Below are 25,043 nucleotides of genomic sequence, written 5' to 3'. Positions count from 1 at the left end.
AGAGGTTAAAAGTGATGTAGACATTCCATAGATGCGCACAGCCTCTTTGCTTTCTTCTGATGCACACAACTCCAGTTCATAATTGACAATGCAAGCCAGGCCTGGCATATTAGCCAATATTGCGTTGCATTATGGTATTATACAGTCACTTTTATCATTGTAAATGTGACCTTAAATATCCCATGATGCAAAGTGCTGTTGGCTTCAGAGCCAAGACTAGCCATATTACCAGAGGCTCCTCGGTATTTCTGTATACTAGTGGGCTCTTTCAGATTATTATGCGCTGCAGACGAACTAATCCTGCTGCGTGAGGTACATTCTGGCTCTGTTTATTATAATTCACCAAATATATCTGCTTGTACATTTCTATCCATTTACACGTTCCTTTGGCATTTGGTTCACACTTTATGTAACAACAAACAAAGTACAAACCTCAACACCAGCTGCTGCTAGCAGCCACCGAATTGACTCCATCCGACCTCGTCCATTAAAGTAAAACAGCTTAGGTTTTCCAGCCATGATTTCACGTTATTACCTGTCGAAGCAAGCACATGCGCACATGTTAAGAGTAACACAAGACAATTGGGATACGGAGGTCTTGGTGTTGCCACATTGTTAAAGAGGGAGTGGCTGGCTACACAACAAACTCGAGTCAGTAAAGCAGGTCTGCTCACATTGTTAGCAGTACAAAGTAATGTGACTTTATTTCATGAAAATTGCTATGGAAACCACAGTAATTTGCCACCAAAGTACATACCCAATCTGAAGGTTAAAGTTTAAACATACATACTGACGTAGAACTAGGAACAGATTAGAGTTGCATGCCTATCCAGTGAGCCCATTAGATGATCTTGACAAACAGATTCTCACATCAGGTTTACCTATACTCATTAGTGGGAACCTAAATGAGGTTGGTTGAAGGCTACGATGGGGTCTCTTCGTGAGGCCCGGTCATGATATTGCAAATCATAACCAACTTACTAATGTTGAAATTGGAAGGAGTGGGTTAATGACACAGCAGAACATAAGTTACTAAAGGAAAATGTTGTCACATCAGTAAAAGTGTGAAGACCCTGACCTGGATTATATTAGCTGTTAGCATTGCTTACTCTTTGCAGGTCTCCAGCCTCTGCCACGGGCCTTTTTGTTCATTTCCTATTTTCACCCCACAGTCTGTGGAGGGGGGGGGCGGAGAGGGAAGGGTAAGGTTGCTCCACTCAAGGTTCCAAACATATTTATGTCAGGACCTCTCGCTGCCTAGGAGTAAAACTCTGCTGGTCTTTTGTGTTGCTTGTACTTGACTCCCGTCAGAGACGCAATCTGCTTTATCCTTCTGGTTAAATGGCACCCAGGGGAGAGGAGCAAAGAAGGAGTTGAGATGCTTTTCATTTAAATGAGAAGTTGCCTAGTAATTATATGGCACAGGGAACCTCTGTTTGAATCCTGATTCCCCGTTCATCAAACTGTTTGGTATTCGGCAGGTCGCAGTAACTACATGTTCATCGACTCCTTTATCTGACAAAACTGAAAGTACCTAGCGGTAATTCACTTTGCATTAAAGTTATACATGCAAACTGCATTTTACTATAAGTGCAAGACAAACTCTTTCCAGGAGGCGTGGAGAGATAGTTCCCGTTGAAGAGAATGTAGATAATTGCCCAACTGTGCTATTTACAAAAAGGTTTTAGAAAGAAATTAGCTAGTAATCAGGCTTTACTGACTGCGCAAAAGGACAAACCATGGAACATCCTTCCTGCTCGTCAATTACTTTATATTGCTTTCTTTCTATTTATGCATTTTTTTTCTCTGTTCCTTTGCTTTTTCATCCCCTTGAATTTCTCTCTTATATCTCTTTCACCCTTCTTCTCGTTTATTGTTTGTTCCTCAACTTTTTTTTTCTGAACGCTAAGATCGATGAGATCAAATATCAGTGAAATAATTATTTCTTTCAGCATTTGCAAGAGGACGCATTAACAAAAGTAACAACAGAGCAAGTTTCTTTCTCATGGAAAAGATATAGCGCTGTGCAAGTTACTCACAAAAACACTCAGTGGTGAACCCATGTTCAGACAAAGGGCATCCATCTTGCTGAACACCTACCTGTAGAGGGTAGAGGTAGCACAGCAAAAAGAGGCATCCACTAGGCCAAGACCTGATAACCTGTTTGTTTTGCTCTAGAGACTGTAAATAGTTGCTGAGGGAAGAACAGCTGATCCGGAGAAACAAATCCAGTGATCCGAGTGCTTTGACCATGACAATGATTCAGGTAAATAAAGGAGAGCAGGTTAACGTAACAACTCTGCCTCCGAGCTTGCTTCCCTGTGTATCAAAAGCATTCTTTCCCCACCCCAGAAGATCCCCTTTTTCCGCCCTACAGTAGCCCTCTGGCTCTAATGTATGTTGACCCGAGGCCAAGAAAGGCACTGACACCAGCCACACAGGCTTCCTTGGAGTCGTGATTTCGCACTATGGACTACATTGTGAGTTATAACTCATAATTAATCTGCTCTTCGGGTTTTCACTGTTGTGCAACATTAAAGTAGTATTCTTAAACAAAGATACCTTTGGCTGGACCTTCATCTTTAATGATGTAGATAATGTGTGTGACTGTGTCCAAACTACTAACCACCCCCTAGAGTAAGCCTGGATCATCTGGTCACACCTACTAATTTAGTATTAAGAAAAAACAAAGAGTCACTGCTTAGTTTTACAAGAAGTAGTAATCACTACCATGGAAGAGCAATAACATTGTACGAATCACTGATTCTGTGAAGTACTGCGCACCTCCACAAATATTGAGAAAAAGGGCTGATGCTTTATTTTAGAGAATGGGCTTCGAATACAGTAAGCTGCAAGTGATGTAGATTGAAGTTCAGAAAGTGAAGGAGGAGGAAAATCTACAGTGATTCTTAGTTTGGCCTCAGGGAAAAGGGAAATTAATTAGGCTAGAAAATAAACGACAGAGATTAAAAATACTAGATGAGTTAAAGGGCTTTCAAGATTTTGAATGGCTTTTCAGCATACTGCTGGTCGCTAGAGCACAAACTAGTTGTTTGATACCTTGTTCTGTGCACTTCCGCAGTAGTTGGTGAATTCGGTCTCCAGGCTGCAGGGTGTGGTGTAGGATGCTGAACCCTAGGCCATCTCACCACCTGCTGCCTGCGGTCGCATTCTTCGGAGGCGGAGTCTCCCTTCATGCGTTCAACGTTCAAAGAGCCTAAGCTAAGCAGGAAAGAGAACAATGGAACCGCCTGCTCCCAGCTCATTGAAGCTTATTGGGAGAGCATGTGGTTAACACAGTAACCCACAATGCCTCTGCCACAGCACCCTTGCGTGTGCACATCAGCATGTGAGCTCTCGCTTGTGTCTGAGAAGCTGCGACTGCCAGCCCCTAGTACAAAAAGACTCACTTAATTCTTTCTGTCCTCATTTCTGCCATGAATCAATAACCTTGTCATGGCTCTTTGGTGATAACTGCCTAGTTTATCCTACCACTCATTTCAAGCAGGCTTGCTTTAAGCTGCAAATCTCATAGTGTTCACACTTGTATGGAGTGTAACTGCAACGGACTTCTTGGCCCTCTAGAACGGTCTATCCTTCGCCACTGATTACAAAGAGCTCTCAGTGGTCCTGCTAAAACACCTCTTGCATTTCTGAAATCCCCCTCTCATTTTGACACATATGTTTCTATCCCTCCTTTGAAACAATTAATTCCACCTAGAAATTGGCGGCACAACGTATTTTGTCACCTCACAAGTATTACATGTTTTTTATGGTTTGCTTTTATTTAGTTGCCCGAAAGGTTACTGATTTCTAGAGTGGATCCATTTATTTTAAAACTACAAATTGTTTAGACCATTAAGACCCTTCCTTTCTAGTACAGCTTCCTTCAGGTATTATCCAAAACTTTCAAACTTAAGAGGTTTAGAACCTAGACTCCCCAATCTTCTCTGGGTCAACCAGTTAGCTCACAATAAAGCCAGTAGAGTAGTCATAGGCTTGGCTCCTTCCTGCTGGTTGATATAACATAAGAAGAGTTAAATTTATCGATCACACCTGTGACAACTGCAGCTACCATTCTGCAGTATTTTACTTTTGGGTCACTGACCACCCAGAAAGCACAGGCAATGAGTAGTAATGAAGGTTTGTTCTGACAAGTCTTTGTAATGCTCAAAGTTCGTGGGAGTTCTCCCCAATGAAGAACTGTTGGTCTTGTACATCTCATGAAAGTCACTATTACACATCTGATGGCTGCACCACAATACAGAAACCATGATGTGCAATTGAACTGTGTTTTGCAAATGGCATTTCTAATACGTGCCTAATTTTATACAATGTTTTTCTTTCAATTACATTCTATTGAGGCACTGTACTATACTGTCAGTCTTTCTCATCCAGGGACAGTAGTTTGGAATCACTTGTATATAAAACCTGGCACTCAAGTGGGATAACGAATGACCACAACCACTTGCTAAGCAATCAACTTGTTTGGAGATTTAGTGAGCTTTAGTCTCTAAGTAGTGGGTTGGAATTTAGTCTCTCACATTTACTGAATGCTTCTGCGAGATTCGGTTATCATGTTATGTGTCACTGAGACATTCCCACAATTTTAGATCTGAGACCACAGACACTTTATTCTGTATAGTCTATGAGCTACAATTAGTCATTTCTTTATTTTTTGATTGAATGCCTAACCAGGAACTGTATTAGTATGTTTCAGGCAGGGATGTAACTAATCGTGGTACCGCAGGTACACTGGCACAAGAACTTGGGGTGTGCGCTCAATTAGGGCTATATTTACCATACGACTGGAGACAGGGCAGGGTGGCCCATTTACCCTAGTTACATTATGGCCCTTGATGCTCTTTCCTCTCCACTGGTTGTTGGTTCAAAATATCAACCATCTATGGTGTATGTATAAGATCCAAAAATTGGCAGGCCCAAGAAAGTACTCCTGGAGATGGCGCCTAAACTATTCTGTATTGCTGCATGCACAGTACCTGGCAGGGATGGTGTACAGTTGCAAACTGCAGCTGCAGATAACTGATGGACCGCAGCACCTCGAGTCTGGGCTGTCCTGCAGTTGAAGTTAATGCGGACTTGGGGTGCCTGGTGCACAAGTGTCTGTGGAGCAACGAGTTTTCTTGATCCATCGGTTGGAAATAGGATCTGGAGGTGGACACCACGAAACGTTTCTACAGGGCTTATCTTAAGACCAAAAAAATCTGATTTACTTCCACTCATAGTGATCATTCCCCAGAGTAGGAGCTCAGGCCAACAGACAGAAATTGGGGTTCGTTTTAGTCGTGCCTGTGTTGAAAAAGCAAACACTGCATTAGCTCTGTTAAAATAATGGATTCTCAAATCCACTTTATCCAGAAGTTACATCCTCTCATCACTCAATATCCACATGCACGTGCCCGAAGTGTAATGATTTCAAGACTAGCAATCTCTTCAGGGTATGTGTCTGCATTGGAGCCGGAGTGGGGCTGGAGGGGGGCAGCTCCCAAACTCTCCCCACCACCCTCTACTGCGTGCAGCCTTTTGTCTACAGGAGGTAGAATGGGGCTGGAAATATTAATGTTCCATGATATGGCTGGACAATATGCTTGGTCACTTAAAGGAAGACCTATAAGCGAGTTCACAGTGCCCCTTTGTTCAGTATCATGTAAAAGGGTGCGAGACAGCAGGGTACTGGGAATCACAAATGGAACTTCTGCTGCAGAAAGGGTTTCCTTCAATTTCAGCCAGCAGAATTAAGCCAGATACAAGACTAATGGGTGTATCTGGACGTTCCATCCCAGCCGGTAGGTCTGTGTAGTCAGATGCTTCAGGTCATAGGAGGAAAAAGCAATAGAACCAATATGTCTATGAAAACCACAGTTGTCACGTTTAGTAAGGAAACCAAAATGCTTGAGTGTTGTCTTTAGAACAAGAAAAAGCTTTATGTCTAAGACTTTCCAGGCTGGAGGAACATTGAAGGATTTCTTAACACAAGAGACTCTTTAAGAAGCTATACTAACAGATGAACAATAAAAAACGCCTCTATAATTGACACAAAAAGCATGATCGTGCCTACTAACTTATAAAAACACCTGGAGTCTAATAAAGTCGGGATGCTAATATTATTTGGTCCTATAATTTTTAAATGACTTTGTTACAAGCTTACTTCTTATTATACAATGCATTATTCTTTGTATACTAAAGTTTTACTGTGGGATTTCATGAATGTTGTAACCCTTATTCCTATGGTAGGCATAATGCTATTGATTTCATTGTTTTTTTTGTTTAGGATCAAGTGCACAAGCGCTCCGTCCTTGTTGTAATCTCTCTTTGGGCTTTTAACTACGCCCATGTCACGTCTATCACTTTCATTGGTTCGTGGGCTTGCCTTTTAAAATCCACTTAATTTCATTAGTGAAAGGCATCCATATGTCATGCCTTTTCCGGTGTTTAGCCCGCTTCCACAGCATTGGTAAACTACTGAAAACATAACAGGCTCCATGTTTTCAGCCTGGTTTCTGCACTACTTTATCTTTTTATTTTCCACACAGCGCGATTGTGCTGGGTTTTACATAGTGCAATTTCTCTATTTTTTTCTGTTTTCAATTTCAGCGCAATCGCACAGGGCTTTACGTAGCGCAATCGCACTCAGTTTTTTTCTTTCAATTTATGTGGCAAGAAAAGTCCAGTTAGTAGTTTACAACGTTAATAGCTCTAACTCGAGCAAATGCAAGACCCGTTGCATTGCAAATGCTTGTTTTTAGGGTGTGATCACTTGGCGGTTGGTATCGTGAAAGTGGTCTAGTGAAGTTCAAGGGCTGGAATCAGAGGTCTGTAATCAAAGGACTATCACTAATTGAGGCACAAAAGTTGTTTGTTAATCCGCAACAAAGATAGAGGAGGACTTTGGAAGGGATGTGCGCTTCATGCACTGGTTTGGCTAGTGTGGTCACGTGTTTAGCCTGGGTTCAGCTGCTTAAGCTTGCGCCTGCCAGCCAGGATGAATATCAGTTTCCTTGCCTGCACTAGTGTGGGCAGATAAACAGAAGTCTTCTCCATCCCCGTAGGAGCATTTTTAAATTAACCGCCGAATGAGAGCAGAACTGACTTTCCTGCCCGCACTCCTGCAGGCAGTGAAGGCATGAATGGGGAAAATGGTTCTAAGACACACTCCTTTTTCTCTGCTCCTATTTGACAGATCCCCTAGTAACTTTCAAGTTACAAGCAGAGGAGAAAAAAAATTGGGGGCGGGGGGGGGGGGGGGGGGGTTGGAGAGTTCCTTAAAAAGTTTTCAAACTGCGCAAAGTTATAAGCAAACCAAAAAATGGCATTTCCCATGGAAACGCAATCCTAATTATAACTACCCAGTGGTGACTGCCAGTGGGTAATTATATCTGTATCTATGATTTATAATTTGCCCCAGCGCATTTATCTGTAGTCCAATGTGTGCCCCTACCCTTAAAAAAGAGGTCATACTGTGCATGGATTTTAGCCACCTAAGGTGAACATATAATTTGTTGCCCCTGTTTTGCCACAGACTTCATATTCTTGACAAATGCTTGCTATATTTAAATACATTTCCCTGTGTACTCTTCCATCCGTAGAGTTTTACAATACATTTTTTGTTTTAAATATGACCGCACATTGTTAACCCTCCTGGTTCAAATGAAGAGATTGAGAACAATTTTCACAACATTAAAACATTTCATGTCATCATCAAGTACATTATAAAATATTGCTCTGTGAGGAAATATTGCACGGTTTCTTTTGTGTTGTAATTTGTGTGTCTGAGAGAAGCTTGAAGGCTGCTGTTGGTCCTGTACAATATATCCATGCATGTGTCGATTTGTGTCTGTGCGTACTGTACCAAAGTAGATTTTTGAAGCAAACTTCCTTTGTCGTTGTTTGCACATTACCTGCTCATTAAGGAATACTTGTACTGCTACATGTGCTGAAGGTGGGGGGTGGGGGGGATGTGGGAATTACCTGGCTGTAACTTAGTATATTGGGGTGACAAGCTTAGACTGCTGTTATTGTTAGGCCTGCTAGTTGCAAACAGCTATTGTGACAGGGGGACGATGGTTGGAGAAATGCAGCAGGGGCATGGGAGCTCATAAAGACCCCTAGCGAAACCCCTGGCTTTACCTGACACATGGAAGAAAATATTGAAGATAAATCAAAAGTGCACAAAAATAATATTTTCCAACGGTATAAGGGATCTCCAGTTTGTCCATGCAGTTGTGCTTGCCGCAGAGCCTAGAGCAGGGATCTCCAACTGTTTCTGTAACAAGAGCTACTTCTGTTCAATGAAAATCATCCCAAGCCACTAATATTTTTAGTGTTGTAATAGGGACCACACTAGACATGATCACATTTGTGGCCACCATATGCAAGATTACTAGCAGTGATCACCTAAGTACATCAGACAGGATTGCCAGCAATAATATAAAAAGGCGTTATTTATCAATTTTGAATACCTCAACATAGGTATTACAGAGCAGCAACAGCTGGAATGCCCTTGGCAATGCTATATGATTTATCATTCAAATATCAGCCTTAAATATACACAAATAACAACAAAGATTGTGGCCGTGTGAAGATGGTGCGCACTTCCAAAAGTAAGCTAACATATATGTAAAAAAAGTCCGTGGCAATAGAGTCTATATTGGAGGAAGGAGTGCCCAAGTGGTTTGGCACCCAGCCACAGGGTGCATAAACTGTCACCTTGAAAAGGCCACAGTTGATTTGTAAGAAGAAGAAGAAGAAGAAGAAGAAGAAAAAAAAACGGCACATCGCAGTTACGTAGAGATTTCAATGTATTCCTCTGTGGTGTCTCAGGAAACACATCACCCGACCCAGTAAAACACAATGGGCATGGTGTCAAAAGGCCAAGACAAATCTCATATTCAGAAAAATAACAGCCAACACGTGTTTCGTCAGAATTTACTTTTTCAAGGCTCCAACTTGTGGAAGTATCAAGTTGTATTGTTAAGCTCCAATGGCCAATGATGATTTAGAGGTTACATGGCATGAACTACAGAGAGTATCCGAAGGCCATGATAAGCCTTAGCAAAAAAGCGGCGAGTGTTCGTTCAAGCTGTTAACAAAGAGCACTTCCATAGTGAACAGTGACTACAATCCCTGTTGCTGGTTTCATGCCCTTTCACAGTTGACTGAAACCAGTTCCAGTTCCAAAGAAGCAGATCTGGAATGCTCATCCTTCCTTTGCAAAATTGGTACACAGATGGGAGCTCAAGGTATAGAGTTGTTTGTTGCGGTGGTCTCTTCTACCAAGGAGGGAGTAATCAGCTGAGTAATCAGAAACTAATACACAGTCAAAAGTTGGTGCTGCACCAACAGCCAACTCCACAGATTAAGGGAACATCACTTGGAGTCCAATTTGAAGAAGGAATTACTGGGTTGTCCTGGGTGTCAAGATATCTTGCCTGTGAGTGAGAGAAGGAACCACCAACCCTGCAGGAGGAGTGGATAATGGAAGAGACTGCTATAGATGACCCTGGCATATGGGCTGTCCTACAGACACCTACTAAGCAAGTGCGCAGAAGGACTTCTGCCACATCAGGCAGTAAGACTTTTATCCCTGTCATAGCTGGCACGTACCTGGAGTGGTGTGCCTGTGTAGTAGGCCCAAATGAAACTGGGATAGGCACCTCCAGGTGGCCTGTGTGGCCCCACAAGTGGACTGCATCATTGCCAAGTGTGTCCTTGGGTTGGGGCTATTCCAGAAGATTAAGTGACCCAAGAGGTGCTGTGGGAGTGCCTTGTGAAGAATCAAAGTAGTTGCCTCAAGGCACTATGTGCAGAAGATAGTGTCTGGTAGCTGCCATGCAAGAAAATTATCATCTATGGATGTGGCCATAGTGCTCAAGAAGCATCCATTATTCACTGGAGTTTTGGAATGAGCCACGTTGTGAATCAAATACTCATCAAAGTACAGTACTGAGCCGAGATCTGCCCGCTGCCGACAAAAGGGCCCCTGTAAGAAACCTATATTCTCGTCATGACCCAAGGTGTGCTGTCTGTTACTGAAGGTCACACCTGCATAGACTGCACTGTAACTATATGCTCTTCAAAATCATTTTCTTCAAACTAAAAAAATTCCAATCTCATAGTAGAACAGCGTGGCAATACCAATATGTAAAATTAAAAAAAATGTAAAAAAAAAAAAAAAAAAAAAAAAAAAAAAAAAGAGTCCAACAACAGCATAAATTAGAATTACCCACCTCTGACTAATAGTAATGGGAAATGTTGGATTTATGTTTGCTAAAAGCCCTTTTGGAAACAGCAACCTTTTCCTAATGTACTGCACTACTGTTCAGTGTTTGAGAAAAACCTAGCGACCAGGGGAAACAGCCTTTAAAATGTGACTGTTACCACACAATACCTTTACCATGCATATGCCTTTCCAACGAAAAAGTAAGTATTTCGCAGGTAAGTGTAGAATAAATATTAGGACAAGGGAGTTTTTAGGGTTTGGGTTGGGTGAGGGTATGGGGTGAAAGGTTTTTTTTTTTTTTTTAGGGTGGGTGGGGGTATTTGGGTGGCAAGTGTATTTTTAGGTTTTAGGGTGTGCAGGGGTATTTGGGTGGCAAAGGCATATTAGGCTTTATGGTGAAATGAAATGAAAAAGAGACTTGTACAGCACTCTAAACCCAAAGGTATCAAAACGCTGTGTTCTGGAATTCCTAACTCCCCCTCGGGAGAGCCATACCTATGATTAGAAAAGCCACGTTTTTACGTGTTTTCGAAAAGCCACAAAAGAATCGATTTTCGGAATATGGATTGCCAACGTATTCCGTAATTTGGCAACTGAGAAGGAGCATGTGCTTCATCTAGCCTTTCAGAATTTTGGAGCAGTAACTTTTCTGCTTAAAGCGGATCTCAAAAACCTACTTGACTTATACAGACGAAAGGCAGGCATGATGGCCAGTGGGCCCTTGCTGTACAAAGCGAGGTGAACTGTGCAGAGCACTTTGAATATCACCCTGTTCTTAACTGGAGGCCAGTGGAGATCTTGAAGACCATTTCTCACAGAGAGATATTTTGTGGATGGTGAGGATACATCATGCAGCTGCATTTTGAACCAGCTGGCATTTACTTACAGAATAACTGTTTATATTAGCATAGATCTCATTACAGTAGTCTAGTGGGGCGGTGATTAAAGCGATAGCCACTGTTTTGTGAAGCTCCCCAGGAATGAAAGGGAAAATCTTCCTCAGGGTTCAACTAATATGGAAGCAGGAGCTTGTGGTGCGGTTTACCTGCAGCTTAAAGTTGAGGGAGGTATCGAACAGAACCCCTAAGTTCTTTTACCGATTCTGCTGGCGTTGAAGGGACCCACATGAATCCGGCCACAAGAGCTGTGACCAGATAGACTATTTAGCTACGAAGACCACAACTTTGGTGTTATCAGCATTAAACTTAAGGAAATCATCCTTCATCCAGCTACTCACCCCATTCATGCAAAGTTTGAACTTCTAGCATAGGCTATGCTGTGAGGAAGATCTTTGTAAAATTGTAACGCATTGCCATTAAATCTCTTATTTTGCATCTGTTCGAGCTTTGGAGTGCGAGTTCTTGGTGCTTGTGACTTAAGGCACCTTCCTGTGTTCATATTAGCGTCGGCCACTCGCACTGGCCCCGCGATGGTTGGTATGGTCGGGAGATGCCAGAACTTGTGTTTCAGTATATATATATATATATATATGCGCTTTGTACTTACCTGCGAAATACTTACATTTTTGTTGTAAAGGCATGTTTGGTAAAGGCGTATGCGTGGTAAAATTTAGCGTGGTAAAGGCATGTGTGGTTCTGACATACAACCGAGACCAGAAGGTTCACCTCATGCTGTAGATCCAGGAGTAGACAGCATTACTGGGGAGGAGTGGACCTGCCTGAAAATATGGTGGGTTAACAGCCACTGCATAGCATTTCACTGGGTAAACCGCATTAGGTGCGCCCAAATACAGGCTTGCCCAGTCACCCTGTTCCATAGTGCATTCCACACTCCCAAAAGAACAGAAATGACTAAATTCTTGTTGCATACTGATGATATTTTGGAGAGTTGCTATTTTTTTTTTCCCACTGTTGTGTAGGATTTCTTCTACCACTGGCTTACCGCTTACAACAGTGATCCCATCTGCAGTCTTCTCGCACCCTGCTTTTGTTGTTGCCAGACTGTTTTACTTTCCTTTTCTGTCCCCACATTCTGCCACTTATTGCGATCTACATCCCAGGCTGTTTAGCCATCTACAGCAACCACTGCGTAGCTTTTTATTTTCAGGTGTTTCGCCACTACATGGGCCTCAAGTCCTACAACTCTGCTAAACTCCTACGACATTATCATCTGCACTCAGGGCCCCATTTCTGCACTTTAATTCTCGACCTTATTGGGTAGGAGTGCATTCTGGGGTATGTCTGAGCATATTATGCCCTACAGTGACTGCACATACATGTCCACATATATGCACTAATGCTTGCTCTTTGCTTTGGCAGTAAATAAAACAGCGATTGCTCATAATACGTGATCATGTGAAAGAAAGAATATGTCTGTGCATATTCACCACAAGGCATTTTGGTGTTAGGACTGAGTAAACACAATAAAGACAAGAAACTAAAGGATATGATGTGTTTTTAATGCTCTGTGGAAGAAATATTAAAGGAGGATGTTGTGAAGAGAAACCAGGAGCTTGTTGCGAAGTTTGAGTTCCAGCACTGGAAAGGCTTGGCCTCCAAGGTGAGAGCGGAGATGGTGCTCACTGGTCGTGTACTGAGTATTACCAGGATTTCTCCCAGCTCTTTGTTTCAGGCGTCCTTCTAGGTCCATAAACCATCTGATTGAAAATCAGAGCGAGGAGTGGAGGTACTCTCAATACACACATATCCCTGGGCTGAGTGGGCAGTGCCCCCAAACTCTACTTAGATAACTTCTGTCACTTTTATCCCTACATGCTCCCAGACTCAAGCAACACCTACCCTACTCTGTAGGTGACCCCAGCCCCTAGACCTAGTGAAGAAACTGAACAGGCACAAATGGGTGGCGCCCATTATTATGATGACCATATGGTTTCGAAGCAGTTGGAGCTGGTGAATCATAATTGGAAAGACCTGAATAAAGAGAGTTAGAATAATCTAACCTTGATCTAGTTATGGTTCACTAGTGCTATGATGAAGCTTCTCCAGAAAATGCACTGCTGGAGATTTTCATATTGGTTGGTTGACCAGCCTGGAACAAAGGCAGAGGAGGGACCATGTTCCCTCATGTAGCACACAGTGACCAATGCAAAAGTGGACAGTGCTGGGCATGCTGCAGCTCTCCTTTTCCTTGCGCTAGCCCCCTTGTGTCCTTCCCTAGCATCAGTGGTGTCTCTAAAAGTAATTTTTGTGGGGCATGGTTCACAAAGAGTCACACATAAAAACTGGTGAGGCTACCTACAATGTGAAGTTGTGTGTTTATACATATGCTTGTACATATTCATACATACATACACATATAGATTGATATATAAACCAGGGGTGGCTCCCTCCGCTATGGCTGAGGAGTGTTGTCCCACATAGTAAAAGGATAAAAGGGGTCTGTGACAAGACAGAGGGAGGGAGCACAGCACCCCTCCCCCCACCCCCCCCCCAAGTATGCATGAGCACCTGGCTCTCTCCAACCAAGCAACGCAGGCACTGCATTGCTGGGTTGGAGACAGCAGGCAGAGACTTTCACTCTGGCTCGGAGCGCCCTGGCTCGGCGCTCTGTCCAATCTGAACGCTGCTTTCATGCTGCCAGCAGCATGAAAGCAGTATTAGGACTGGATGCAGGGTAGGCTGGGAGCCTGTGTCTGCAGAAGAGGAGCAGAACGAAGCAACACCAGTGAGGCGCAGAAGGTAAGTTTTTTTTTTTTAAATATACTTTTTATTTGTTGTTGTCCTTCCCAATAAAGCTCCCGCCACGTGCCACCCCTTTTCCCTCTCGCGAGCAGCCACTGATATAAATACGCACAAGCATGCACACACTGTAAACATTTAAACAAATATGTTGCTCACTACATACTCTCAAACAGTTGCTATTCTACTGTAAAATATGTTGGTCATATTAATGTATGTGGCAAGGTGCTCTGTCTGTTTTTTAGGTTGCACAGCGCTTACAAAGTCTTTTGTAAGTGTATAAAATTCTTCAAAGGTGTTAACAGCCCACCTCCAACTTTCCATTTGTTTCCTTGCTTGCCACTCTGTTTATCTTGCTTTTTGCGATTTCTTTCTTTTTGATTCTGTGGAGCGTAGACCAAGACCTCCTTCCTGTTGCAGATTTGAGTTATTTTTTTCTTTGTCATGCAGCTGGATTGGTAACTGCATGTCTTTATCGGTGCAGAAGTTAGTAATCAAGCTTATTATTCCAATGCATTTAGTTTGTTTCTAGAGTTGTGGCTTTTTTGCAAGACATCCCTTCTGATCGAACACACTATTTCTTTGTATGACTAACTTGGTAATGTTGAGCCTCCCGTCCAGACTTGAACCCGGATCACCAGCTTCAAAGGTGCCGTAACGCCACATCCTTTACCTTTGTCCCCGAACTCCATATGAGTGAATGTGTTTAAACTCCGTTCTTCACTTATTTGTATACTATCTCTGCTTAAAGCGAATTACTGCCACAACATCTTTCCTCCTCGTTATCGCCCCTCCCTTCTTTCTCCCTCAGATGGCCCCTACTGCTTTCTGGCCTCTGGAATGGGTTTAATGCAGAGGCTGTGCTAGGGCGAGTTAACTGTTCCAACTTTAGTTTTTCGCTCTGCTGTGATTTAAAAGCACGTTAGTGGAAAAGTTGACCCCTGGGTCAGCCTTCTTGCAGCTCCAGATAACTTATTGTAACGCCAAATGAAAAGATGAATAGCATTGCAAGCAAAGAATTGCTATTTCAATTTGAAAAATGGCCAGCCTGTCTTTTCTGCAGCAATCGCGTTGTGTAATCGGGTGATTAAGGGAGCAGTGGGAGGTTCGTCTGCACTTGGGACCCTTTGTAAGGGAAGGAGGAATGAGTTAGCATGATGAAATTTACTTATGTGGCTGCAGATTGCAGGTTTTTGGCCCGCTGGCGCAATCTGAAGTCTTGGACATGTGTCCAACAGTGTATGGAAACCCAATATCTCCCTCTTTTTAGGAATACTGTTGCATTATATTTAATAACTCATTGCATTCTGGGAGCTGAAGTCTCCCTCATTAGACCAAGGTTTTAGAATGTTTTGAAGAATATTATACTGCACAGGAATGTTAAATGCCCTAATCAGGGAACAGTGCTGCTAGGGGTAGCTGAGACTCAAACCTGGCTCCCCAGCTTCAAAGACCTCCGGTCCAGCCGTTACGTCACTTCACCTTGGTCACCCGACTCAATACGAGCGCGTGCATTTAAACCCAGTCTCCTCTTTTTTATTTTTTATTTTGCACTTTAATATAGCGCAATCTCGACCTAAAGGTATCGGCGCGCTTTACACAAAGAGCCAGTTGTTTTATAAACAGCCACTTTCTTATGCTTTCACACAGATTAGGTTAAGATTGTGCTGATAACATGCGGTTTGAAAACCTGCAGTGCAAATGCAATTGCTAGGTTTTTCTTGCAAGCATGTCTTCATGTACTGTAAATATAAAATGCCATGCTTGCCTTCATTTCAGCACGCGTCCTACAAGGTCTCCCCAGGCGTTTGAGTGACCTGGCCTTTCTTTCCAATGCCAACCAGGCACGTCATGGCGGATGACTATCGATTTGCACAACAGTGAGACTCTGAAGACTCCTAAGGGGCAGGATCAGGCACACCATTAATACTTTTATTACTTACTGGGACAACAGAGTCTAGAAAGATAGTTATGGCGAATCACAGCGGCCTCACTCAAGCTTTAGGAATGACAGCTCTGACAAAGCCAATAGTTTTCACTTTTGTATGCTTATAATGTGAGGGGCTAGCAAGCCATAATTTTAGAAAGAAAACTCCTGCTGTTTTGGATAACTGATGTCCTACTGCAGAAAAATGACAATATTTACATGCGCTTGCTGCTTCAAGCTGGAAGAAGTTGGACACCGAGCTAAATCAATGTCTACATTTTTTTGCAGCGTGAACTCAGTCTGAGGGCTTTAGAGCACTTTACGTGGGCTCGGATTCATTTTTAGGTTTCGCCTGTACATTGCTAGTGCTGTGCTAGTGCCCATGCAAAAATATTAGCTTTGGCAATGTTTTTTTTTTTTTTTTTTTTTTTTTTACACATTGCACAACAGTTGAGATGCTGAGGAGCATGGCTTAAAGTAAATAAAAACGATATGATGCTGTCAAAACTGTCCGATTAGATATCGGCATGGACTGCAATAAAAGTATAATATATAAGAATAACACAGCTAAAAGTTGCTACATAGGCGAAACCTATTGGCTTTGACAAGGCTTGTTTTTCGTTCTTGCTGGTGATCGAGGGGTGGCCTTCCATAACTGTGGTGATGGGGCCCAAGGTGGTGGTGGTGGGGGGGAGGGGAATTCAGGATAAATTGAGACACAGTCCTCATGTCCCTACCAAGAGATGCAAGTGCCTTGCAAGATGAAACAGTGACAAATGTAGCCCAGGTGGTGCTTAAAGGGGTCCAGTAGGATAGAAAATACATCGCTTTTTTTCTACAAACTTATTCAGCTATCTTCGCATTTTAATCACATTTTCAGTTAACATACGGAGCAGCCTAGGCAGTATTTCCGGGGTTTTTGATGCCTGGCTTAGGCATTCTGAAACTTGGCATGACTGCTTTTGTATCCCACTTAAACTGTGCTTAATGGGAGTTGACCTAGTTTTAGACAATAGTAGTGAAACAAGAGAAAATGCCAATCCAAAACACCCATTCAGGCCGTCGAGCTGGCACACGAGATCAGTGCCAGAAAACACTCATTTACGCAAAGAACTGTCCTTTCACCTCAAAAAGTGTGTGGAACTCTAGAGGCACGCCTGAGGCGTTGCCTTCAGGGGGCCAGAGAGCCCATTGTCCCTCACCTAACCTCCAACTCCTCCCCTCGAAGGTCCTGGGGGGTGCTGCCCCCTTCGGGAAGGAGGCCTGGAGGCCTTCTGCAGGGCTGCAGCAATTAATTCTAAGCTCTTGGTATGCTGGACTGAGGCCAGAGAAGGAACACAAAGAAGGTGTGTTTTTACTCAAGTTCATGACCAGCTCCTCACCCCCCACCTTGTCCTGCCTGAAAAGGGGGAAGAGCCTACAGATATTGGAGTAGGAATATTATATTTCTAAAACCGAACTGGCCAGCTGGGCCTGGACTTCCGGACACCAGCACCTTGCAGTGCTAGAAAGGGAGAACGAAACACATAAAGGTGTTATGCTTAAACATGAGTCTTAATTATATATGCGTGCAAGGCTTTTATAGAAGAACCGCAGCTAGAAGTAAGATTGCATCTTTTGTCTTTAACAAGGTGTAAACGTTTACACCCCAAGCACCAGCTTTCCGTGTAAGCGGAAGTGCGGGTTTTAAGACACAAGGGGTGCGGAGAGCTGGGAAAGAATAAAGAGCTTTTCCAACGGGTTCTTGTTTTTCGAGTTTGACTACTCTGAAGTCTATCTATTTTTAAATAGAAAATTGTGGTGCAATGCCCTCCCCTGGCCGGAACGACTGCCACACTGCCCTCAGTCCTATCCCATCTCCACTACCTACGCATTACTATCAGGAAGAACTGGAGACATCAAAAAAGGGATTAAAAGAGGATGGGAACACGAAAATGACACTGACAAAAAGCAGCAAAGGGAGGGAGACAGAACAAGACAACAGGACATGGGGAGAAGTCAGATGACTGAACAAGTAGGGAATGGTGATAAAGCTGGGGTGTGGTGGAGAGAGAGAGATGGGATAAGGTAAAAATGAAGCAAATGTAAACAAGCATTTGGGATGCGATAGACCTCGCATTTGTGAGAATTAGAACTATTGGCGTAGTAAATGACAATGTCTTTTACCAATGTGTTTTGGTCTGGACTGTAGTGAATGTAAGCCAAGTACCACTGCAACCCTCCCAGGCCTGTTGCTGCAGGAGAGAGGACACAATAAGGCTGCCATCTTGGGAGTGTTTTCACCTCATTCCTACAGACTACAAGAAAAGGGGGCAGAAATATATTTCTGTGTTAAATCTTTAAAGGAATGATTCCTCTACATTGACAATACCAGCCTAACTTAAAAACACTGACTCTATACAAAGAGTATAAGAGAAGAGGCAGCTTAACTGAACAGGAGGCTTCAAATATGTGCAGATTGGTGAAACAGAGCTTCAGAGGTAGATGGGCTGACAGGATAGCTTCCAGAGATGCGACATCTGTGATCCTGGGTCAGTGTTTTAAATGGAAATACAAAAGGGTGTATTCATTTAAAGCACTGTCTTGGGTTAATAGCCTTATGACAGCCCTTGGCTCAGGGCTGGACTCTTTAGAACAGATACGTGTACCTGACTCTCCTGGGCCTTGATGGTGCCTTTTCAGTTCATACAATGAGCCCTGGCGGATGGTTTTGAAGTCAGAATTATCTCTGTTGGGGTGACTACTCAAAAATTGAAGTCTTGTCCCTGAAACGTGGACCACTCCGAGTACAGCAGAAAGCCGGGTTTTAGATGATAGGGTGTTTTTTCGCCTAGACCAGTGAGGCTCCTTGGCATTTTTTAGGGCTATGGAAAGGATTCAAATGTATGTTTTTTTGGAGAATCCAAGGTATGCCCAGAGCCATGTCAGAGTTTCTTGGTACCCACATAACATAAATTATGTAAAAATAATTTATATGGAACTTATTTACACAGTGGTTACTCTGCATGCCTGGCATGGATCCTGCCTGTTTGTTGTCTAATACAAAAAAAGACTTCAGTCACAATGACACATTTGGGTTAATTAAGTATAAGCAGTGGCTGGTCCTGGTGGCCACAGTTTGTGAAACAACGGTTCTCCTGTTTAAAACACCTCCTGCCCATGGAGTCTTTCGTGGTACTGTTCACGATTGACTTTGAGATGTAATCCTTGGGGTGTGTACCTATATAAACAAACACACATATATTGCTATAGATACAGGGAGCCGTGGTGAAGCACTGAGAGGAACACCATTAGAAGCATCCTACCGGATGCTTGAGGTGCCCCAGACAGCTCACCAGCATGGCCTTGTGGCACTGCCAGATGTACTGGACTGCCTTTACACATGGGGCTGATGCAGGACATGCTAAGGTCGAAGTCATCCTATGATTTTGTATTTTTTTATTGCTGCCATAGTAAATTATTTATATTTCCAGCCCTCCTGCAGAATCAGCAGGTTTAACAAGGTTTTTGCAACAAACTCTGAAGCTTTGAAACAGTACAAAGTAGTGGCTGTTAGGTGATAAGAAAGTGTTTAGCGCAACACAATAGACCACTTCTGCGTGAACGGTCCACATGTGCGAATTTTGCCGGGGTTTCGGCACTGCGGGCGAAACAGAGAGTGGAGTGGACGGCCTGCGGTCCTTCAAATGCCGGGCACTTAGAAAGGCCAACGTTTCTTGGGACGGGCTTGTGCTGTCAGGGAAGCTGCTCACCAATGGCTTCCACTCTCACCCTTGCCTGTGGCAGGTGCCAGACTGGCCAGGATCACATCCATGCCCCAACCAGAACATATCTGTCTCTGGGAGCATGAGAGGGGCTTGGGCGCAAAACCATACTCAAAGTTCTAGCTTCCTTCAGCCTAGCAGAAGTAGGTGGAACATGGGTCTTTTAAAGATTGCGTCGTTTTGCTCGTCGCCAAGCTTGATTGCCCTTCCACTTCTTTCCTTGTTCATGAGGTATACTTGTACATCAAAAAATATCCTGCATTTACAAAAGGTGCATGCCGACTGCCCATGTCACCAACTCCCATCCTTGCTCAAGGAGCATTTTTTCACTCATTTAACAGCATCTGTCTAATGCTAGAATACGCAAAGTATGGCCCAAGGGGTGCATGCGACCAACCTGACCTTTAAATGCGGTCAATCTGACCTTTATATGCGATCCTCTGGTGAACAGAGGCACTGGGCAGCTGTTCACTTGATAGAGCAAGAACATTCAGAAAGCTGTTAAACAGGAAAGCTTTTATTTACACCTTAACTAAAATAAAAGATAAAGAAGCAAAGAAGGTGCCCCGCACAGCTTATCTTTAGAAACACCTTCACTTTTAAAGACTTCTTACACTAAACATGCAAAAACACGATAAGCTCTTCAAACTCCATCATTCCTAAACATCCATAAGCATTTTACCCTAATACATCTCATTAGGTCACTGCACCGGGATACATTTCATTTATTACAACAGTTTTCAAACATGAACCTGGAAACATTCATGCCTACCCAGCCCTGCCAACAATGCTATTAGTGAACCAAAAGGTAAGTAATTTGTCAGGTTCACCCTTGTGTGTAGCTTGGTTTGTTATTGTAATTGGAACATTACAGTTTATTAAATCAAAAACAAGATGTGGTTTGGTACAGCTCACATCCTGAACTCGTGCTTTTCAAGTTGTTCCCCTATGCAGTAATGAAGACAAAGAAGGTAAACTGAAATAAAACAATTGCCTAGGTTCATACAGTTTGGTCAAGTGAGGAGGTCAAGACCGATCGCAGGTTTCAGGTTTCACATTGTGCAATTCAGCCCACAGAGGAGTATCAATTTCCCTCTCTCGTGTTACATCAAAAGTTAATACTTTGTCTTTAGTTCTTAATCCACTGGGTTACAGCATCGGAGACAGACAGAAGCGAAGGCTTGTTGTCCATTCCACACTTCGCTTCCCCCTACGCCTACCTTACACCACCCCGAACCTTACTCTGCTGGCACCAGGGTGACCCTCGGGCATGCCACAGGCCATATTTTAAAGCCCTGGAGAAATGTTTGCAAACACACATGCGCTAATGCATGTGTTGCAATATGGCTAACTGGGCCTTCTCTGATCAAATTAAACACTGCCCACTATACCATCACCTACGATGTAACTTTCGACTTGACGAAAACTGTGCTTTGGCGCCCCACATACAGGTATGAAGCACTACATAAACGCTACAGTACAATAAACCATATTTCTACATTCTATGTACGTTACTGCAGTTCAACATATCGAGCATTTGCCTGCTATGCATTCACAACATGGCAATGTATATTAAAACAGTCACCCCATCACTCAGTTGTTTCCAGGTGCTTGAGAGAGCTGCCCTCGGAGCGAGGAAGCTATGGCTGCACACACAGTCTCAGCAGAGGCAAGACAAACTCAAGGGACGCGTAAAAGAGGTACCGATGAGGGAATCGTGTTGGTTTCTAACCGCTATTGTGGCAGACTTAAGCGAACTGAGTGATGGCCACGAGGAAATATGGCTGATCTTCAGAACACGGCTGCTCGTCCTGGCACTGGATCTCTGGACCAGACACTCGTGTCGAGAGCGCCCTAACACATCGCTGGACACCCCTGCGCCTCTGTGCAACTGGGCGCGCAGCTCCCTTCCCTCCACCCAGCCCCCACCCCCTCCCAGGTGCAGCAAGTCCCTTGCGTGGTAACTCCGCTTCCCGCTGCGCTCAGCGCAGCGCCCTTCCTGTGCCGCCTCGCACTCCCCCCAAAGCAGCCTGGGAGCAAAGTGCAAATACTGAAGTCCAGACAGACCGTACACACCTAAGAACGACAGAAAGAACCCCCACCTACTCACCGCAGGATTTCTGCTCAAGAGCCCGCTGTGAATGGTACTAGCAGAAGTTAGCTCCTAGCAAAAAGAGGGTTGAAGGTTGGACTTTATCCCAACACACTCTGAGGTCGGGGGAGGTGCTTGGTGGATGGGCCGGGCTACAATGAATGAACAACAAGTCACAAGAGGGAAAAAAGCAAGGGGCCGTGCTAGTTCTCTCCGCGATTAAATGCTTTCAGTGACTCAGCACATTGTAATTGTACCGCCTGGTACGGAATGAATGAACTCGAGCTAAATGCACAAGTGTGCTTTCATTATTGTTCACAATCACATATCTTCTAAATGCATTTCATGCTAATATGCGGCATTTGTAGATGCAGTAGCTGACCTATATACATTAGTTACTTCTGTCATCGTACTGCAATATGGTACCAAAGCTAAACCTTTTATTATCTGATTTTTTCTGGCCTCAATTGAGCTGTTTTAAATACATTTAAACCATTACATTTTCTTACGGATTCACGCGTTCTGCTCAATTTCTTTTCTATCGTGTAGGCAAAATATAAATCCTGCGCCAGAGGCAAGTCCATCTGCGCCCGTCAGCGCCTGGACCACGCCCAGTGCCAGACCCCCTGGCCTGAGCGCCCCCCCATGCCGCCGGGCGCTACTACAGTGCCAACGAAATCCATGCCCTCAACCCAGGCCGCTCGACTGCCTGCGTCCAAGCCACCCCCAAGCCACCCCGAGGCACACTCACGGACCCTTCTCCTGTCGGATCTGCAGCTTCACCTGCCCCCAAGCTACCAAGCACCACACCAAAACCACACACAACCTCCTCAGCTGCATCCTCCTCAACACCCACTCCGTCCACAAGCACACTGTCGAACTCTGGGACCAACTCACCTCATCTTCCGCAGACGTCGCTTTCCTCACCGAAACCTGGATGACTCCCTCCTCGGAACCTGGCATCGCCATAGCCATCCCCGAAGGCTATAAAATCACCTGCAGAGACCGCGGCAACAGACTAGGAGAAGGAATCGCCATAGTCCACAAGAACACCATCAGAATCTCAACTAACACCGATAACACCCTCGATGCCGCCGAACACTTACACTTCCAGATCCACATCAACGCAAACACCACCCTCAGAGGAACCCTTGCCTACAGGCCAAGTTCAGCGACTCCATTGCCGACATAATAAGCACCCAGGCCCTTGCCTAATAAGCACCCAGACTACATTTTCCTCGACTTGACCTTTCACCTCGAGAACGCCAATGACAGCAATACCACTGCCCTGATTGACAACCTCTCCAACCTCGGTCTCAAACAACTGGTCACGACGCCCACCCGCTCCACAGGCCACATGCTCAACCTCGTCTTCTCCGCCAGCAGCCACGTCACCTTCAGCCAATCAACCGAACTCCACTGGACTGACCACCGCTGCGTCCACTTCACCTTCCAGAAACCCGCCACTCACCATCGCCCACAGCAGATTCCCCGCCGCAGCTGGAACAAGATCTCAGAAGACCAACTGATCTCCACCCTTGCCAGCGCCCGCCACCCAGCACCACCGACCTGAACACAACCGCCCTCAACCTCGGACATTGGATAGATGACTGCCCCAACACCCTCGCCCCGCTCAGGAAATCCTCCAACAACCGCACCAGCACCAGCGCCATCTGGTTCACTGCCGACCTTCAGGCCTCCAAGCGGGAGTGCCGGAAAATCGAGAAGAAGTAGCGCCACGAACCAACAGAGAGCAACCACGCCGCCCTCAAGACAGCCATCTGCAAGCACCACCAGCTCATCCAGACCACCAAAAGATCCTTCTACAAAGATCGCATCGACAACAACGCCCACAACAGCAAAGAACTCTTCAGCATCATCAAATAATTCACCAACCCCAGGTCATGCTCCATCAACCCCCCTCCATCGCAAGACCTCTGTGACTCCCTTGCCACCTTTTTCCATCGCAAGATCGCAGAAATCCACAACAGCTTCAACTCCTCGCCTCCCACTACCACCACGGCCACCACTAACCCCAACGCACCCAGCCACACCAACCTCTTGCTCTCCTGGACCCACATCAATGACGAGGACACCATCAAAACCATGAGCACCATCCACTCCGGATCTCCCTCCAACCCCTGCCCTCACCATGTCTTCAACAAAGCGAGCCCCATCATCGTCCCCCAACTCCGTATGATCATCAATAGCTCCTTCGAGACCGCCACCTTCCCGGAGAGCTGGAAGCACACCGAAGTCAACGCCCTGCTAAAGAAACCCAAAGCGGACCCTGAATACCTCAAGAATTACCGGCCCATCTCCCTCCTTCCCTTCCCAGCGAAGGTCATCGAGAAGATCGTCAACAGCCAACTGACCCACTTCCTGGACGACAACAACACGCTGGACCTCTCCTAATCCGGATTCCGTAGGAACCACAGCACTGAGACCGCCCTCATCGCTGCAACCGAAGACATCAGGACCATGCTGGACAAAGGCAAAACCGCGGCCTTCATCCTCCTGGACCTCTCGGCTGCCTTTGACACCGTCTGTCACCACACCCTCTGCACTCGCCTCTATGACGCCAGGATCTTCCACAAGGCCCTGGACTAGATCATCCTTCCTCTCTGGCAGAACTCAGAGAGTCCACCTCCCTCCCTTCCTGTCAGAAGCCACCAAGACCATCTGCGGCATTCCCCATGGACCTTCTCTCAGCCCAACCCTTTTTAACATCTACATGGCACCGCTCGCCAACATCGTCCGATCCCACAACCTCAACATCGTCTCCTATGCAGACGACACCTAGCTGATCCTCTCACTCACCAAGGACCCCGCCACCACCAAAACCAACCTACACGACGGACTGCATGCCATCCCCAACTGGATGGAGAAGAGCCGCCTCAAACTTAACTCAGACAAGACAGAGATCCTCATCCTCGGCTCCAACCATTCCACATGGGACGACTCCTGGTGGCCAGCCACTCTAGGAACTGCGCCATCACCCACCACCCATGCGCGCACTCTAGGTTTCATCTTAGACTCATCGCTCACCATGACCCAGCAAGTCAACGCCGTCTCATCTTCCTGCTTCAACACCCTCCGTATGCTTCGCAAGATCTTCAGATGGATCCCCACCGAAACAAGAAGGGCGGTCACCCACACCCTCGTCAGCAGCAGACTGGACTACGGTAACGCGCTCTACGTGGGCACCACAGTCAAGCTCCAGAAGAAACTACAACGTATACAGAACGCCTCCGCACGCCTCATCCTCAACATCCCACGCCGCGACCACATCTCAGCCCACCTCAGAGACCTACACTGGCTTCCTGTCACCAAGAGGAACACCTTCAAACTCCTCACCCAC

General features: G+C 45.0%; 1 protein-coding gene across 1 annotated transcript in view; it reads right to left on the bottom strand.

Moving 5' to 3' along the window:
• The window catches only part of LOC138296564 (glutathione S-transferase 3-like), a 113,548-nt gene extending 91,696 nt beyond the window's left edge, over nucleotides 1–21,852 (bottom strand). The window contains exons 1-2 of the mRNA XM_069235803.1: nucleotides 21,701–21,852; nucleotides 433–535 (exon numbers count right to left, since the gene is read on the bottom strand). Of these exons, the coding sequence (XP_069091904.1) occupies nucleotides 433–519 (87 nt within the window). The 5' untranslated portion in view covers nucleotides 520–535; nucleotides 21,701–21,852. The remainder of the gene's footprint in view (nucleotides 1–432; nucleotides 536–21,700) is intronic.
• Nucleotides 21,853–25,043: the final 3,191 nt, after the last annotated feature.

The sequence above is a fragment of the Pleurodeles waltl genome, chromosome 5 (genome assembly GCF_031143425.1).
Source record: "Pleurodeles waltl isolate 20211129_DDA chromosome 5, aPleWal1.hap1.20221129, whole genome shotgun sequence".
Taxonomy (NCBI): Eukaryota; Metazoa; Chordata; class Amphibia; order Caudata; family Salamandridae; genus Pleurodeles; species Pleurodeles waltl.
Note: the sequence above shows the minus strand (reverse complement) of the source record. Positions and strands in the feature narration are given on the sequence as shown.